At 39.7% G+C, this 19,877-nt stretch overlaps 1 protein-coding gene across 1 annotated transcript in view; it reads left to right on the forward strand.

Moving 5' to 3' along the window:
- Positions 1 to 19,877, forward strand: part of Eya1 (EYA transcriptional coactivator and phosphatase 1) — a 146,346-nt gene that overhangs the window by 1,962 nt on the left and 124,507 nt on the right. Inside the window, exons 2-3 of the mRNA XM_051158868.1 lie at positions 3,565 to 3,614; positions 5,152 to 5,279. Coding sequence (XP_051014825.1) covers positions 5,156 to 5,279 — 124 coding nt within the window. The 5' untranslated portion in view covers positions 3,565 to 3,614; positions 5,152 to 5,155. The remainder of the gene's footprint in view (positions 1 to 3,564; positions 3,615 to 5,151; positions 5,280 to 19,877) is intronic.

Consider the following 19,877-nt stretch of genomic DNA (forward strand, 5'->3'; position numbering starts at 1 on the left):
TGAGGATTCTGTTTTTAAGACTTGAGGTTTGTGTTACAACACTGAGAGCTGGCAATGCAGACCGAGATGTAGCAAGACTATATTCTGCATAAGAAGCAGTCTTGGGTGAAGGCACTTTTCTCCCCAGAAAATACGTTCTGATTAGAAAGTGACCATTGTCTTTCAAATTGGGAAGCACACAGGTTGATCTGTGCCGGACAAACCCAGTTTGCCTGCCAGCTGTACTTAGATATAAATTCAGTACTTTCACTTTGAAATCTTCTTTTCAGTTTGAAGAGGGGGAAAAAAAAGAAGTTTTAAATTATAGTCATTTTATAAAAATTGCTCCTAGCAAGCGAAAAAGCCCATGGAAAACCCATAATTTAGACAAGTACCTACATTTTATTTGCTCTGTGCTGCTGAGATTTAGAATCCCTTTCCATTTACAGTTTACTTTTCACAGGACATTATTAACTTTTTGGCTTCATGCATGATCTTCTGTCAGATGCTTTCAATTGGTAATTTAGCAAAGTATAATAAACAGTGCAAAAAGTCATGAATTTTGCTCTGTGTGCTGAGCTCTGTGGTAGGGAAACTGTGATAAAATGTGTACCTTAAGTCTTGTTTGATGATCTCTCAAAGCACGTTTGCCTTCTGGAAATAATTTCTGGGGTTGAAGAGCATGGTATTAACAGATTTAATGTGGCTATTCAATGGATTGACGGAGTACTATGTGAGGTTTAGCAGAATGAGAGAGACAAATTGAACATCAACAAAAGTTACATCTGTGAAGAATTATAAATTTAATTATAAAAAAAAGGCAAACTTAAAAGACCTCATTAACTAATCAGAAGTCATAGTTACTAGTGTTGGAGTCTTGAATTTAAATTCTGAGGGCTCGATTATCTTTCTTCTCTTTATTTTCACGAGTCTGTCAATATGCTACAACTGTGGGTATTCTACACGGGGAGTTTTTAAAAAGCATTAAAGTGAATGACTTTGTTGTCCTGTGAGCTGATCATTCATAATACAATGTGTGCTAAGTCTGCACTCCTGAGAGCATTGGGATTAAAAATTCCACATTAGACGATGAGAATTATATTAACTTTACAGATAAAAACAGAGAAGTAAACATACTGGGTGCCTAGCAGAAGGTTTTTAGAAATTATGGACTCGGTTTCTTCTGAATGAAAATATCCTTCCTTAATTATTTTGGAAATGCACCTTGGTTTTAGAGCTTTAAAGGCAAAAAAAAAAAAAAAAGCTTACACAGGCATTGTCAAACATGAGAGAAAATCTGCAGCCATCAGAAATAGGTGTCCTTTTTAGATAAGCCATTAGCATAAGGGTGCCTCCCCACTGCACTGTAACCTTGCACTGCACATAAGAAACGAAAAGCATGTGAAGTGTAGCATTTTGTAAACTGTAACTAATTTCACTCACATCTGTGTCTAATTGTTGTCTGCATTCGCATTCTTGAGAGTAGATTTATTTTTCCTGGACCACGATGAGGGTTCAGCTGACCAGCCTAAGTGAGGATTAGTTGTTTTAAAGTTATTTTGATTAAAGAGTCATTTTTAAATACAGTAACACACAACACATGGTTTAAATAATCCTTGAGACACAAAAGAATATATCTGAAGTACATTTAATGAGAGGAAGATCGTGGGGACGGACTTTCAAAAACTGCTCGCTGAAAGTACAGTAGAAGCAAGGCTGCCAGCAGAAAAGAAATTCATTCTTAAGTGGCATTTTTTTTTCAATAAGAAAATGTGTTAGAATAATTCTTGTTTGTACATTCTTTTTTTTTTTTTTATTACTAAGTTGGATTTTTAAAAAAAAAAAAAACAGAAACGGTAGGTTTTAAACTTCAACTATAAAGACAATGAAACTTTCAAAGTTACAATGAAAGAAAAGCTCTATTTCCAAGATTAGGCTTTCTAGATGAATTTACAATGGGAATGTATTTTAGCATTGAACAGTAAATGTGGTTTAACATACTCTGATATAAGTAAGCCAGAAGAGTTCTTAGAATGAAGTCCGTTCTCACCTATAATTTATTCCAGGTGTATAAAAATAGGAGAATTTATCCTTGAGTTATATTGCCGCAGTTTCTTAAGGAAGCCATTTAGTGTGAGAATATTAATTTAAAAATTGTAGAAACCTGTTATCAAGTAGTAGACATCTGCAGGCATTAAAGTTGGTACTCAGTAACTTTACTCAAATTTCTTAAAAATTGTTTTTGTCCTGCACGTAAAAAAAAAAAAAAAAAAAAAAAAAAAAAAAAAAAATCTGCATCTCCAGAAGTTCCTCGTAACATTATCCCAGGACGTTTAGACCTTAATGATGCTTTATTCTTGCTAGAAAGGTCGTGTTTCTTAATTTCATAAATCATAATTAAAAACTAGCAGGACTCAACAGAAGATGTTTAGGTGGATAACTTTAATGTCATTTGAGACGCTTCAGTTCCCATCTCGGCTCTGCAGCCCTAATTGATGTCAGTTCAGGTTGAATGAAAATGCACATCAAAGATTTGGAATTCCGTGCCATTTTAAAAGTTAGGCGGAGTGCTCCTTCCTGCCTGGCCAAGCCTTGGTGGGAGCTTGCAAAGCAGGCAGCAGCCTTGCTCACCTGAACTTCATTACCTGCCGGTCTGTCCGTCTTGCCTCTGAAGGGCAGTGACTAGTACTACACTGAATTAGTGGAGCTGTGCAGTGAAATTCCTCAGTTCAAATGTATCTGGAAACAAACTGAACATGCAGGCTGATGGGGCCGCTGAAATGAGAACTCAAGTATACATTCTACTTCAGCCTTCTCTCTCTCTCTCTCTCTCTCTCTCTCTCTCTCTCTCTCTCTCTCTCTCTCTCTCTCTCTCCCCTCCCCTCCCTCCAGCATCACTGTATAAAAATACATATTGGGTTTTATTTTTATTTTGGTATAGTTAAGCAACTACATTGCTCAATGCTGGGACTCTGGGTATGAGGACCTGCCTTTGCTTTAGTTCTTGATCACAGCATTGCCCGAAGCTGTTTAACTGAATGTTAAATGACAAATAGTGACTGGGAGAAAACCATCCTGATAGGATAGGAAATGGTCAGGAGGCACAGGGGGTGGCCAGGCACTCTAGTTCAGCTGCCTAGAACAGAAGATGAAAGAGCTGAGGATGCTGGGGATTATTGCCTCAACTAGTGCCGCTGTCAAACATACTCATTTGTTAATAGCTATTTTTTTTTTTTTCTTCCCAAGCACCCTTTCCAAGCCGCTGGGGCGAGACTGCTTTGCGTGTTGATTGGGGGAGGGGTAATCCCGTTTGCAGCTGTCATAGGCCAGTGATGAATCACTAGCCCGTCATTTGACTGCCTTCCCCTCCTGACAAGGGGAGGAGGAGGATAAGACCTGCAGGAAGAAACAACAGTTGAGCGCTCCACTTAAAGACACTATGCCTTTCCAGGCTGCAGTAGCCTCCTTTTTCTCTTTTGGTTAAAAGTGGGCATTGTGGGGCTCAGCCATGTGCTCTGTATAATTAAGAGCTGACACTGAAGAACAGTTAACAACCACTTCTAATTTTCTACCCCTTGGCCACAGGTGCAAACATCTCACACCAGTTCTGATGTTGCTCTTCCCTCAAGTTGCAGGTAAGGCTTTCTTTTGATATGCAATATTTTTGTAGCTTAGCTTTCTATAGCCTGGTTCTATTTCTGTCTAGGGTTTCTTAATTATTTCTATTAATAGCATCAGCTTGCATTAGAAATGACTTAACAGTGTGTGTGTGTGTGTGTGTGTGTGTGTGTGTGTGTGTGTGTGTGTACATACATGAGTGCACTTGTGAAAAATTTTTTGGGAAAGGCATAAGAGACTTGGTTTGAGGTGATTGCTGTCTGTTGTTAGAAAAAGTGAATATGGAATGATAATTAGGAATCACTGAATTGGAAATCATTTCTTGTTTGAATTCAGATACTATAGGAAGTAAAACGGCTCATGGGTAGCTATTTCACAACTGATACCTAACAGACAATTTCAATGTAGTCTCTAAATTAAAATGACCCCAGGTGACGGGGGAGCATATAATATCACCATTATATGTGTAACTTTAACCCTCCTAGATTATTATTCTTTAGAGAAAAAAAGAATTTCTTTTGGGATCTAGTGAATAGACATTAGGCTTTAAAAGTTTGTGCTGTCAGAAAATGGAGCTGTATCTAAGTATCTCATTAGTGGCTTTAAATAGGTCCACTGTTCATGAACAAGAGTGATAGCTCTGAGAAGCGTCTGGTTCTGAATGTGAGTTGTGACTGCCGTACTCTTACCGCAGAAGCAACTGGTGAACTTAGGAGCACCTGGGAGGCACTGAACTGCTTTTAAGATGGTGAAAATGCAAAATTACAGCATTGCAGAGAATTGTCGTTCCCCCCCCCCCCAAGTGACAGCTGAGGTACTCCGAGGCGTGCTTAAGCGTCCCACCACCCCGCTACACACTGGCCTGATCCCTTTTCAATTGGCCACGGTGTATGTAATCCACAGAGCAAACAAGTCAGCCAACATCATAATGTTTTAATGCCGCATTTGCTTCAAGGGAAACGGAGGAACAATTAAGAACTGTGCCAGAATAAACATATACATCAGGACAATCTCATCCCCTGTCACTGGGCTGGAGGTTGCAAGTGTTTTATTTGGTTTGGAGACCCATTAAATAACAATTGGGTGTTAAATTATAAAGGGAGTACCCAGTGCTAATTTATTAGATGAAACTGATCGTACAGAATAGTGATTTATTTCTATTCCATGTGTTTATGGATTTGCTTTTTCTTTTAAGAAATGAATGCTCTTGGGATTGTTTTAATATTAAAAAATGACTGCACATTTCCTCTAGATGTTAAAATCAATATCATTGTCTGACGTTAGCTTATGACTTCCATCATACAAGAGAGGGAAAAAATTCTGAACAACTGCATGTGAGACTTTGGGTACATAGGGCAAGCGACGCCTTTTGGTAATACGTGTGATGAAAGGACTAAAGTTGAATGCAAGATGAACTATTCTCAGTCTAAGGAAATAGATACAATGGGACTTTTGTGTGCATGTGTTTCAAAGGAGGTGTCAAGTCATTAGCACATTAAATAGTGGTGTTATGAATTTGGTACATCTGTCAAACGGAAGGCTTCTTGTCTTTAGGTCTATGGAAATGCAGGATCTAACCAGCCCGCATAGCCGACTGAGTGGTAGTAGCGAATCCCCCAGTGGTCCCAAACTCGATAGCTCTCATATAAATAGTACTTCCATGACTCCCAATGGCACCGAAGGTGAGTGAGTCTCTTGTTGCTCTGCCCTTCTTTCTTCTTCAGTGTGTGACTTGAGTACTTGTGTCTCGGCCCTCAGAGTCATCACAGTGGCCTCTGTCTCTAAGTAGTTTGACTTAATCCATGTTCCCCTTTAACTACAACATACATATTACTAGATTATCATGTTCCATAGATTGGTTTTATTTTAAAACATATATACTCATATGTATTGAAATATATATGTGTGTATACATATATACTACTTTAAACTTTGAATATACTTTTTTGTTGAAAGAAACGTCTCCATCACAGGATTATTTTACATCATTTTGCTGTATGACTACTGAAAATTTAGAATTATCTCAGTTTATTCTCCATCTTATTAGCAAATACAACCAAAATTTTTAAAATGTCAACATTGAACTGGATTACTTCTTAAGATCAGCAAAACATTCTTTGTGTCTAGTATTTCTGTGGCTTTGGCCACTATAGTATAAACAAGAAAAAACTAAAATTTAATACCTATAAAATATGCAAGCCTATTTAGCAAGTATGCATAACATTTTTCACTTTCTTGAAGATTGAGTAATATACTTTGAACATAGTATCATAATTATTTTAATATAATTAGTGCATATGAATGTTCATGTAAATTGTATATAAATAGAAACATTGACTTCAATTCATATATATTTCAATCTAAACATAAAAGGTTTTTATGTACTCATTATAGGTGCGATATATATTTTTATAACTCAGATGTATGGAAGGATATGTTGGACATTGCCTTGCTTTTATTTCAGCTGGAGCCTGTGGGAGAAAAATCCTCACTGAAATTCTTGCTTATTTATTTGTTACTAAGCCTCAGGATATTGATGATTCATTAAATACGTTTTATTAGAAGTTTAATGGATTATCTGTGCTAGAGTTCCATTCATAGACAAACCCTTAGATACCAGTTCCCCAATCATCATGATCTCTTATCTCAGGTTTTTTAAAAAACACAAGCATAATTAAATTATGCATCATTTCATAAATTATATTAATATCATTTTGATGCCGTATTTGAGTACGTATTGGGGAAAGCCATTTAAAACTTGTAAAGTATGGAAGTAAAGCACAAAATCCTCTATTTCAGGTTTTTCAGTTATGTCTTGATTTCTCTACCAACAGTAATTACTTGTATCTACAGCTGTTCTGTAGCTTGCTTGACATGTGAATGTATTCCTGCCCAGCGTTTGTGGAGAATGTAGACACTTTTTGCTGCCTTGGCAGCACTGTAAATCTCTGGAGAAAGCACCTTTCTATTGGAAACGTCTACTCAGGTCAATTGTCAGTCCAAATGAAATGTACACAAATGCAATTTTAGGGTATAAGTAGAGCGATTAGAACTTTTACAGTAAAAGCAAGATATCAGCCCTGTTTCATCTCTTGCTTAAATCTGTCTTCAGGTGAAAACCTGACAGCACAGACAAGGTCTGGAGACAGGGCCAGAGCTCACTCAAGGGTCTGCCTCAGATGGGCCCAGTGGATTATCAGGGGCCTGGGCAGCCAGTGGAAGGCCCTAGGTTCAACCCCTTACTGTCAAGTTCAGAAAGACAGCCACTTAAACAAGGACAAGTAAACCTGTTAACTGTTGTGATTCATAAGATTTACCAATATATATATGGGGAGAAAGAATTATAAAATAACTCCTCTTGTATGGTATAGGGAAATAGGAATAAGAAGTTTTCATCTTGAGCTTTCCAACATTTTACTGACAAGCCAGCTGCTGTTTAAGCGGAGCGCATGTGTCTGAGAGGTGTTGCCTTGGATGGTTTGTGGGAATGAGATGTGGTTTGGCTTTAAAGAAAATATGGAACACCAACATAGTTCTTAATGTTTGTATTTCAAACTTTGCTACCATATCCTATTAATGAATATATATTCTATTTTATAGTATTTTTACATAATTAAAGTTAGTGTGGAATAGTTAAATATTCTAGACAATTTTTATGGTTGCTTAAAACATTCTGTCTGTAATTTCTTTTTCCTTTCTTCCTTCCTTCCTTCTTTTCTTTTTTTCTTTTGTTCTGTCTTTCTTTCTTTCTTTTCTGTTTTTTTGAGACAGTATTTCACTATGTAGCTCTGGCTGCCCGGAAAGTCACTATGTAGAATAGGTTGGCCTTGAACTCAAAGAGATCCATCTGCCTTTTTTCCTCCTAAGTGCTAGAATTAAAGGCATATATCGCTACCCCTAATTCTTAGAAACAATGTCTTATACAAAAACAAAATAAAACAAAACAAAAACCAATGTCAATTGTGCAGACACTGTTGTCACACATAGCCTCAGCACAGTGTACATCAGTCAGGACTCCAAAGTGAGCTTCACCCAGGGAACTGAGTTTGAGGCAAACAAGGACTGCAAGAGATCCTGTCTCAGTGAATAAAAACACCCCAAAATCTTGACTGTTTTAGGTCTTGAACATAAACTTTCAAGACCCAGCTTCAAAGGAGTTCATAGCCGTCCACTACATTCTGTTCTCAGGCTTTCTGTACCAGTGTTCTTACAAAGAGCACTGTATGGTGGGATGTGCTTGGATCAGAAGCAAAGTCTGAAGGTCTTGCTAAAATTATTCAGAGCACCAAAGGAATACTTTTGTCAGTTTACTGGAAAATTAGATTTTTTTTTTTTTTTTTAGCATACAGCTTAAAATTATGGACCTGAATTTTCCTTATAATCTATATGACCTTAGTTCCAGACACATCAAAATGTTCTAGATTATTAAGTTTGTGAATTGATTATCCTGGTGCTTTTCTGTTACATCATATTCTTGTTTCATTTCTCTCAGCCACCACCATAGGAATTATGCTTAAAATTAGTAAATTTATTAACATCTGGCAAGCTTCCCTGGGATATAGTCATTATAGATTTTCTTATTCTTTCTTGAGATGTGACTTAGTTTGAAACCTGAAGTATTTATCATTTAACTAGAAAATCAGGAAGGAAAAAAATTCATGAAAACTAGCCATTAAAATATAGTGTCCCTTTACTACAGTTCTTTGTACATGTGTACACACAGACACATACATGCTACATACACCACAGAGACACACATAGAAACACATACCACAGACACAGTACACACACACACACCACAGACACACACACAAACACACACCATAGACACAGAACACATACAGATACACACATACACACACACACACACACAACATAGACACAGACACATGTGCACCAGACCCCCATCCCCACCCCAACTAAGTATTTAAGTGACTTCTCAGAAGCCCAATTGAAAATAGCCCCAGCTCAATTGAAATCAACTGAAGGACCAGCAGAATGCCAGTGTTGTTTACAGCTGGCTTTGGTTGAATGTCCATGGGATGTCTTCTCTCACTCAGAGCCAGTTTTTAAACTTCCTGCCTCCACTTGTCCATATCACGAGGCTAAGAAAACAGAAAACCTCTTCTCTGAAAAAAAAAAAAAAACCATAGCTTCACCTTAAGAGTAAACAAGAAGGAAATATAATGGAGAGGCAGAGAAGATTAAATTTCTTCTGAAGTCTACTGCCAACTTGTTCTAGGACTCAACGCTTGCAGGGTCTACACTCATAGGCTAGTGTCTGCTTTCATGATTCACAACAGGAAGAAACACAGAAGCACACTGAGCTCCAGACACGAGAGCTGTGCATCTTGTTTCTCCAAGCATTCAGTATTCTTGAGTTAGAACAACTGAATGTTGCAGGTTTGAAAACTTTCGCTCTTTACATTTTTTTTTTTAATGCCAACATCTCTGGTTCTTGCTGCAAGTTACTACTGGTGTTAACCAGCTTACAAACCTTTGAAATGTTAGAACAAGTAGGTAAACATAGTTAGTAAGTAGCACCAGGGAATGTTTGGCTCACAGTGAGAAAGCACTGTTGGAAGAGACAGGCTTCCAAGGGAGTCTATCAAGATTTCAGACTGTTGAACAGGTTAATGCAGGAGTCACTAGCGAGAGGATGGTTAAAAACCTATGATCCTGAACATTGTCCCTAGTCTTCTGAATAGTCTTCTAAAGTACAATGGAAAAGAGATTTCTTATCAGAGACATTAAAATATCACCTCCCTTCACCTCACCCATAGCAAATACTAGCTGTACATGTGTGTGTGTGCGTGCGCATACACACACACTCATGATAGACATTTAAGTGCAGCTGCCCAAATGCAAATAGTCCCTGATCAATCAAAAATAATTAACTGGCCAGAAGCCTCCCATGTAGTTTATAGTTGGATTTGACTGAATGTACATGACTTGTCTGCAGCTACGTTAGAGCATAACTTTAAAGAAATAGGCTTTTGGATAAAGTTAGCTGAGAAGCCTAGTGTGAAAAGAAGGGGGGCTTTTTGGTGGGGCATGCACTCAGGTATGTGTTGATACTTACGATGTGAGAAGCAAGAAGCATTTGCAAACCACTCTCCTTCTGAAGGACTCAGAGCCATAGCAGACAAGGGATTTTCATTTACATACCTAATTAGGGCCTTGTTTACAAAGCAGAGACTTTTTGCCATATTTGTTTTTTCTGATTGTCTTAAAGTCACAGGAGCTTGAGATCGATGAGTTCTATGCTGCCAATTTGAGTGTTTATTTTTGGTTGTATGACGCTCTGGAGAAAGAGGGTTGTGAGTGAAGCTCAGACCTGAAATTTGCAGTTTTCTCCTTTGTACATACAGATTGGCACAGGAAGCTTCCATTAATAAAGAAAAAAAAATATGTTTTTTAAAATGATATAAAAGCAGACGTAGCTGGCATTCTCTACCATTCATCTCAGGAATTCCTACAATAATTCAAATAGTAATTCTGAATTGGTGTATCAGATTTCCAAGATTGTGATCTTGAATTAGGTGGCTAAATTGCTGCATTTAAATTTTATTCAATTGTGTTTTGCATATTTTTAGAGTGGTAGGTTAATTCAGTTATCCACATCTCTATTACCAGAATCTATTTTAAAGCAGTTTTGTAATTTCTACAAAGCTTAGAATACTAGCAAATTATCTGAATTAGTTTTCTTCCCTATACATTTCAGTAGAATACAGTGCTGGCTGATGAGTGTCTCTTTAAGCAATCTTGTTAACAGGAAGTCTCTAAACTAAGTGAGTGTGTACAGTGAAGGCCTGGACTGCTTCTCACTAGCAGCAACATTTGTGTATCTGTGGTCAAATATTCTGATGTCAATAGAAACACGTTAATCTAATAGCACCCTTGTTTACATTCTGGACATAATTCAGTTTCTGGGAGATGAAGGGGCTCTATTGAGGAAAGGCCCCTAAGTAACATTTTTAGAGATTTGTTGATAGCTACAAGATTGGCTTCTTAGAAATTACTCTAAAGCAAAAAAAAAAAAAAAAAAAAAAAAAAAAAAAAAAAAAAACCATAAAGGAATAAAACTACTAGTCAGAATTTAATAGTCGCTATGTTTTATATACATGGAAGTAATTCTCACATGTCTGCTAATAATAAAAAAAGCTGTTTAAGAATAATTTGTTGGTCATTGCACTGGCTGTTCACCACATTTTGGCTCATTAAGTCTTTTGAAGCTCCCTGGAGCTGGCCAGGAGGATGCTCAAGAGTGTGGGGTTGAACCTCAGCTTAGTGTGCCAGCTGTAGGAACTGGGGCAGAGGGGCTACCATGTGACTCCGTTTCCTCATCAGTGAAATGAGGAGAGCAACAGATCTCACATTAGGCTTGCCATGAGCATGTAATGCAAACCTTGTGGCATATTTGGAACTTACTGAGCAAGAACTCACTGTCTCTATTAATATTAACTGCTGGGCCATATGTAAATAATAGTCACTTCTATGGTATGGTTCCTGTTTTACGAAGAAAGCTGTAAAAAGTTAAATGCCAAGTCTCAAGGCACATAACTTGCAGTGGGTACCACTGGGATCTGAGCTGGTGCTTGAGGAACTGCTGGTAGAATCCAAAGCACTAGAATCCAAAGTGCGGGCTTTTTTTTTTTTTTTTTTTTTTTTTTAAATCACTTAGATCTTCCTCCTCTCTGACTGTCTTTCTCGACACCTTCATTCTAAGTGTCTGACCACGCTACTTCCTTCAGCATGGAGGTTGTCTTTCAGTCGTGAACTACAGACTGCCTACAAGCTGAGGGAGGAGGCCTTCATTAGAAAATGGTCCTCGGCATGAGGATGGCTGCCTACGATATTTATGTCTGCAATCTCGTGTGGGACCGTGGGATATTTCTTCTGTGTCCACACATTCCCAGCATATTGTTTCAGTTGTTTAACCTTTGGGGAGCTGCCTCTAACGAGTTTTCAAAGCTCGCGGCTTAATTATAATTCTGTCAGCCGGCCTTTGCTTGCTTTAAGCCTCCTTAAGATGAAAAGGAGATGGGACGCCATCCCTGCTCCTCATTACAATAACCATTATTGCATGCACATTTCTGAAATTCAAACAGCACTGTGCTACTGCTCAGAGTCAGTGTCTTCTACCTCAGGAAGTACCGGTCAGTGGATAGTGATGCGGCTGGTCCCATTCCTTTAGGCTTTGAAAGTCACATGTGGACAAGCTGGAGGCTGTGCGTGGTTGGAAGAGAGAAAACGGTTTAGTTCAGAGGGCTCAGTGGATGACATGAGTTAACCAGTTGGGGGACAGGCTGTTTTCACCTGTCACCTACCTGCACATGAACCAGCCGCGCTGTAATAAAACCAGGGATTCCTATGCTTGTTGCTGGGAAGTAAGCTCGGGTTTCCAGGCACCTCCTGCTTGATAGTTAGTGGCTAGATTCAGATTGCATTCAGTTCTGCAGTTGCTAATAGACATCTCTCTGCCCTGGTTCCTCCGTATGAGCAGAAGTGTATCTGCCCCCAAACATCTTGCCTTCTGGGAGAAAACTATGGTTCCTTCAAGACAGACACGTGAACTCTTAGGCAAATCCATTCATGTTTTAAGTGATTTCTAGGGCCTCAAATGCTTATAAGTGGACACTCATTAGGATTATATTTGTGGCAATTTGCTGGCTTTGCAGATTTTTTAAAAGTTATATTTCATGCCTCCACTATCCATTATGTGCGTGCATGCGCGCGCGCGCGCACACACACACACACACACACACACACATATACAGGTGAGCCTAGCCAGAATCCCACAGAAGAGGGATGCCTTAGTACTCTCCATAATAGACATTAGAAACATTTTTTGTTTTGTTTTGTTTTGTTTTTCCGGTTTTTTTGACACAGGGTTTCTCTGTGTAGCCCTGGCTGTCCTAGACTTTGCAGACCAGGCTGGCCTTGAACTCACAGAGATCCACCTGCCTCTGCCTCCTGAGTGCCGGGATTACAGGAGTGTGCCACCACACCTGGCTAGAAATATTTTTTTCCCTGTGAAATGAAACAAAATCTGAACTTGCCACTGTGTTTATCAATAATAAGGGAGATTTCGAAAGGAAAAAAGTTATGAATAAAATTGACTGAGTTCTTAATGTTCTGATGCTATAATGATATGCCTACATATTTAGTCACTTCATGCTGTAATAATTTTTAAGATGAGGCTTTTGGACCTGGCTTTGAAGCAGTGAAGTGAGTGCCTTGTTCTCACACAGCACATGGCCTGTGTCAGCGAGGAAAGAGGTGCATTCTGGGATTGCTTGACATTCGTGTTCTTTCAAACTTGCGCTTCTTACAGCATGTTATATGAAGAGCCTCGTGCCTACTGAAACTCTTTACCTGCTGGAAGAACTGTTTCATATCACCTCATCTAAGGTGATATATGGATGGCCAGGATGGAAGGGTTACAGTATCCACGTGTGGTCCTCTTTTGCCCATGGGACCTCCTTGAGTTTACTGTCATGGCATCCAGCATCTGACAGCTTTGGCAGCAGGTATTTGTGGAATGAATGTCCTTGTTACTAAGTAAATCATGCAAATGAGGCATCGCAGGAGCAGGGCACCCATTCATATTACTTATTACACATTCACTATTCAAGGAACTACTTAGCGCTTCAGTTTCGATTCTTTGAGAAGTACTCCTCTTCCTGGATCAATTCAAAAAGCCATAAGCTGGTCCATCCAGCAAACAGCCACAGTGAACATCACTGCCAGCATTTCATTTGAGCCTCAATAGCCAATCTGCACTTGACCCATGATAACTTACTATTTCACAAGGTGAACTGTTGCACTTTTTTGTTTATTAATTTATTCAGATTGCATCTAAATTGTTATCCCATCACTTGTATCCTCCTGTTCCTCCCTCCCTCTTGCTTTCACCTTATTCCCCTCTCCTAGGTCTGTGACTGAGGGGGACCTCCTCCCCCACTATATGGTTATAGGCTATCAAGTCTCATCTTGGTAGCTTGCTTATTCTTTCTTTGAGTGCCACCAGGCCTCCCCCAAAAGGCATGTCCCATGAAAGTCTTCACTTACCAGAATATTGGGGTGATGTGAGGACATCCTACTGGGACTCTAGGTAAGAGAAATATAGGAGAATGGGGAAATAGAAGGATTTAGAGAGTCCTAGAAAACTAGTGGACTTTTTTTTAAAAGAAAAACCAATTTAAAGATGTCTTTATTTACAAGATACAAATGTTTCATAGTTAACAAGAATTAAAGGTCTTAATTTACAATGTTTTCCATTATCTGCCTTTATGACTAAATATACGGGTATTACACTATACACACTGTGTCCATGTGTTGTACCTTCATACCACCTCTACTGTGAAAAAAATTAACTAGTGGACTTTTAATGGTAGCAATGATGCAGCAACTCCCACACAGTTTGACAACACTGAGTGACATAACGATAGATAAGGCAGTTAGTAAACATAGGTTTCGTGTCTTTAAAATATGGCAAAAGTAATTGGGGCAAAAATTTTAAGCTGGGGAAGACTTGAAGGAGTAATAATGCATTCACATTTTAGCCAGTGTGAAGAGTATGCTTTGTGTGTCTCTGTCTTGTGTGTGTATGTGTGTTGCATAGTGTATACAACACAGAGTACAGAGAGATGAGACCAAAATAGCAGCCTGAGCAGGCGATGCAGGCTCCAGGTACCAGGCTGAGTACATTGGCAGGTAAACAGAAGAGTGTTGTGACTTGGCTTGTGTTTTAACCAATACACTTAGGTTGTATGGACAGTGAGAAAGGATTCTGGGTGAGAAGCAATGAGGGTAATTTGTTGTTGTTGGTTTTGTTTTGTTTTTTCTGAGACAGGGTTTCTCTGCATAGTCTTGGCTATCCTAGACTCACTTTCCAGGCCAGGCTGGCCTCGAACTTACAGCAATCTGCCTGCTTCTGCCTCCCCAAGTGCTGGGATTACAGGAGTGCACCACCATGCCCTGCTGCGGCGAGGATAATTTTATCTGACGCCATGGTGCTTATTTACATAGTATTGTCTCAGCACCACTAACCTCATATTTGCCTTGAGAGCTAAGTGGGACAAGAGCAATACTAAAAAATGTGGCGGTATGTGATATGAGAGCACATCTTTTCCAGTCAATTTAATTGGGATTCAGAGTCTCGGGCCAGCTGTTCATGTTCCATGTAACAAAGGTGGGTTTTAAGAGGCGACAGAGCAGGCTGGAGGGGCCTTGGGGCCAGACTGCATCCCTTGGAGGCTGGGCTCAGGCAGTCTCCAGGAAGCTTGTGCAATGCCTCCTGGCCTTTTGATTCAGACCTGAGCAATCAAGATGATACCGATACCTACAGAGAGTGCCTCTGGGATAGATCAGCAGACTGAAGACGGTCTGACTGTTAGGAAGTGCTTTGGTCCATTGGCTATCTCTGTTACCTTCAAGCCTTCGTTGTGCAGCTAGGATTGCCCCCTTTGCTCTTGGTGGTAGTCTTGATGGATAGACGAACTAAGAGAACAATGATGTCATCAGCTACATGCGCAAAGCAGCAGCCACTACTAGGAAATAATGATGAATGTTGTATTTTAAAGAAGTGTGCTCTCTGGGGCTGGAACAGCAGTGTCTCCATAGGAGGGGAGCATGCTTGTTTCTGTCTGGGTGCTCGGCATCACTGAGCTGCATCACTGAGCTGTGTTTGCTGGTACTCAGAGGACTGGATGCCCTCAGTAGTCTGTACTCAGTTAACCCTGAGTGTGAGTGAGGTGACGGTTGAGGTGCTCCTGGGCTTAGTAAGAGACAGGAAAGAGGTACTAATCATTTGGTGGGTTGATTGCATTTTGGGTGAATAACCATTTTTCCATATTGATATGATTGAGGTTCTGAGCCTGCGCCAGATCATCTGCTTCCAATCGTCAAACGCTGGTTGATTTTACCATCTGCTAATTTGCAGCATATACCGATACACTTCTCCTTGGTACCCTGGTGTTCTCAGACTCGCCTGCTCAGCACCACTTTGGGATTCTTTCAGTCTATATACAGGAGCGGTCCAGAATGAGAAAACTCTGCTTGTGGAACATTAAACTCTTCAGCAGATTTAGAAAAGGGAAATTAATTGCAATAGCAGGAAACTCGCTGTGCAATTGTGGGCAGTTACTGAACATCTTTAGACTGCAATTTTCGCATCTTTCAAAGGATATAAGCATAATCCATGCCCTTTCAGTTTGCCATGGGGAGAAAAGGAGCTATTGCTTGCTTATAAAGTGCTTATTACATATTGGCCACACAAGAGGTACTTAACACATAAAAACTGTGTAATGAATTATTACTCCTCCACTCTAAAAGCTGCACAAGGCATTGCTTATGTTAGACGTGGAGACTGCTGTATTGAAAATTTCTTAGAATGAGTTTCTTTTTCTTCTTCTTCTTTTTCTTCTTCTTCTTCTTCTTCTTCTTCTTCTTCTTCTTCTTCTTCTTCTTCTTCTTCTTCTTCTTCTTCTTCTTCTTCTTCTTCTTCTCCTTCTTCTTTTTTAACCATTGTGTCATGTTTCCCTTATAGCAAGCTAAAAATATTTAGCTCCCACTTTGGTTTCTAAAGGCTGGTATCTGTTAGGAATCATTGAAGGGCACATTTAAAACCTGTACCTTTCAATCTGGATAATTTTACTGAAAAGAAGAAAGAGCCATAAACAAACATGGATGCTAATGATGTGAATGATGAAATGTTTAGAAGAAATCTTTGACATATGCAACTTATTTGGTGATAGACAAAAATGAGATTTTTTTTCTTAAGGAGAGATATAGGAGAGCTTAGCAGCCTCGTGGCTCAGTCACTAGGACACAGCAGTCAAAAATGAATTAATGACCCCAAGTGGTAGGCTACAGCAATTCGCCAAATGGTCCTCCCAGCCATTCTGCACCCGGGTAAACTTCATCAGACAAACAGAAGGAGAACAAACATATTTTTCGTTTTTACTGTGCACAAAGCATTGCAAAGGCTCAGCAACTGCTGACCCTGCCTTAGGGAGCTTGTGGTCTCATGAGGGAGATACAGAGTCTGAGCTTTGGCAAAAAACTAAAGGACAATGATGTCCCCAAAATAACTTTTGGAGACTTAAGACCTTTAGCCCATGACTCTGAGCAGAAAAGGGAATGCTGAAGGTGAGAAAATTGCTTTGTGTATAAAGCCAAATTTATGCATGTGGCGAGTGCATTAAGCAAGCCACGTGGCCAACCTTTTCATACGCGAGGATCTGTTGCATTTGTTCCAATGCAAAGTTCTTCTCCTTAGTTTCACAGTCAGTTTTTGTCGCCGGGTACTTTCTCCATCAACAGGTTAGAAAGAAGCTGTCATTGAGTTTTGAAATTATTTTGGTGTCAGGAAAAGGGCTTCGTTCTCGAGAAGGTTAGAAGCCACTGATGCAGACAAAAGGGCTCTCAGAGTTCAGAAGAAAGAGCCCTTCAGCTTGCTAAGTTCTGGCCGAGCTTCAAGGAGGAGCTGGAATCGGAGCCGAGTTAGGAAATGGGTAGAATCTGACTCGGTGGAGAAGAGCTGGGATGCATTTTAATGAGGGAGCCCCAAGAACAAAGGTAGGATAGTTTGGGAGACTGGGAGGAGACTGGCTGAGATGAAGAAGGAATTGATACGAGATAAGGCTGGGGTAGTCAACTGGAGCCAAACTGTGGAGGACCCTGAGCAGCAAGCTGAGGAATTTGAACTTCCTGGGCCAGTAGAAGAAGCCAGTGAATATTCTGAGAAAGGGACCGATAATGTGAAAGCATTTGGGGTAGTAATCTGGCACCATGAGCAGGGGACATTGGATGGAGAGCGGGTGAGCTCCAGTGTGGTCTCAATTGGTCCAGATTGGATGTGTTGGGAGCCCGAGCCAGCTCATCAAGAGAACTGCGAAAACAGCCTGTTAGAGTTGTGAGTCTGCATGTACTATTCCTGATTTCGTCTACAAGATGGCCCCCTAGCCTCTGCAGAAGCCACTGTCCAACAGCACTGTCACACGCTCTGCTTCTGTGAATGTCAGGTCTTCCAGGTCCCCATCATTTTCTCTTGACTGGACATGTGGGTTAGTTTTTCATCACTATGACCAAATGCCTGACACACGTAGCTCAATCTCCCAACTAGGGAGAGAGATTACATTTTGCCTTCTAGTTTCAAAGGTTTCATTTTTGGGGGTTAGCTGGCTACATATACATAAACCTGGGGTGGGGAAAAAGCACCACTGTTGAAGAGCATGCTGTAGCAAAGTTATTCTGCTCGTGATGGTCAGGACACAGAGAAAAGAAGACGAGAGTAGACCCCCCCACCCCGCTTCCTTCTTCATCCTTATAGGTCCTCCCACTTACCGTCAACCACCTCCCAATGATGCTGCAATATTTTAAGTCTATCAAGGGATCAATGGATGTGTTGATTGGTCAGAATCCCCAGAATATAGTCTTTTCCCAGAATCCTACCAGCTAGCATTCAAATTCCCAATCCATGAGCCAATGGGAGGTATTGTATACTATGCATACTCTTTTTTTTTAAAGATTTATTTATTATGAATACAGTATGATCAGATCACATTATAGATGGTTGTGAGCCACCCTGTGGTTGCTGGGAATTGAACTCAGGACCTCTGGAAGAGCAGTCGGTGCTCTTAACCACTGAGCCATCTCTCCAGCCCACTATGCATACTCTTAAGGTCTAGTTTAATAACCATGGCTTGCTTTTCATAAAGCTATACAAGTGGTACCACTTTTGAAGAGTTAATATTTTCTCCCCTTTTGGGAGACAAGATTATGTTAATATTTGGAGGATATCAAGTTGTAGTCTGAGAATTAACTGCAGGCAAAGCTTTGAGTTTATAGGTATATATGCTATTTGCTAAAGAAAAAATCATGGTAGGTTAATGTAACTCAGTGAGGTGTATTTTAAAGTCAGACATAAATTGCACATTTATGAATATTTTCTGTTTTCATTTATCATGTACCAATTTTATTTAATCAATTTTCATTCAGTGTCACTTATTTCTTTTGAAACCATTTGGTACAGTTTTTTAAAAAACATTTATTTTCACTTTGTCTATAGTTTAAGAAAAAAACTCCTTAAACAGAGTAGATGCTGTCATTGAAACTGAATGATTACTCGGTTGTGCTTTTCCCTTTTTGATCTCTACAGCCTGGTTGTCACTGCACCTAGGATAATGTATTTGCCTGTCTCTTCACTGAGTCAGGAAGAGCACTCTCTCTACAAACAAAAACCCAAAGATACCATGTTATGATAACACTTTCCTTCCAAACAGAACCTGATTTAAAATGACACAAGGGTTTTATGTGTATCCTGCCCATGAGATACTTTGAGGAAAGAGCCTGCATGTACGTTCCTGGAGTGATAACTTGGGAGGGTAAAAGCTGTCTTAGATTTCAGCGGTGTTTATAATTGCCTTAGCAGTGTCCCTAACAGTTTTAATTGAAACCTGTCTTCGGGTAGGGTGCACCTCATTACCTTTATCTGTTTCTTCTACAACTGCTGGGTTCTGTGAGCTATGCGTTGGCCTAAGTTATGTAAAAAGAGCTGCTTAAAAGATGTTTCTCCTGCCGTGAAAGAAATTATTCATCAAAATGAATAAGACTATGACATATGAAATATAGAGTAGAAGAGTGTATATATACACACACACATATACATATATGTATATTACACACATACACATAATTTTAAATCACACACACAGACTTTGAAGTTCGAGGAGAAACACTTATGCCTAAGTAATAGTCGTAGTCTTAAGTAAGATTCCGTGAGATTTTTAAAGAAACCTTGAAGTACATAATTAAATCATGGAAGCCATAGCCAATACTTTCTTTTACTGTGAGCGGGTAAGAGGCTGGCAGAGTTGGAGCTGGGAGAGAGCACTGGCATGTGGTCTAAGTGTCTGTTTATAGGGGCATGTGGTGCCTTCTTATTATAGCATGTGGATGAGAGTGTCACACAGAGTCGGGACAGCCAGATGAGACTGTGTGCCTTGTAAGAGTCCAATGTACAGCAACTAGAGAGTAGAAACTTCACTCATGCCTATTGGGTACCCACTTAAGACCTCAGTGCCAAAAGCATTGTACAAATCTAGGCCACCAAAATGTATAATGGCCTACAATTGGGAGAATAGAGCTGTCCACCCAACTTCCCCACTTTTGTATAAGAGGTAAAAAGTAATTAGGATGGAGAATGATCATGACACTTAGAAAGTAGGTGTAAAAGAAGACAGTGGTAGAAGTTATAGTTTGATCTGTCAGCT

This window comes from Acomys russatus, chromosome 2, assembly GCF_903995435.1.
Source record: "Acomys russatus chromosome 2, mAcoRus1.1, whole genome shotgun sequence".
NCBI classification, from domain to species: Eukaryota; Metazoa; Chordata; class Mammalia; order Rodentia; family Muridae; genus Acomys; species Acomys russatus.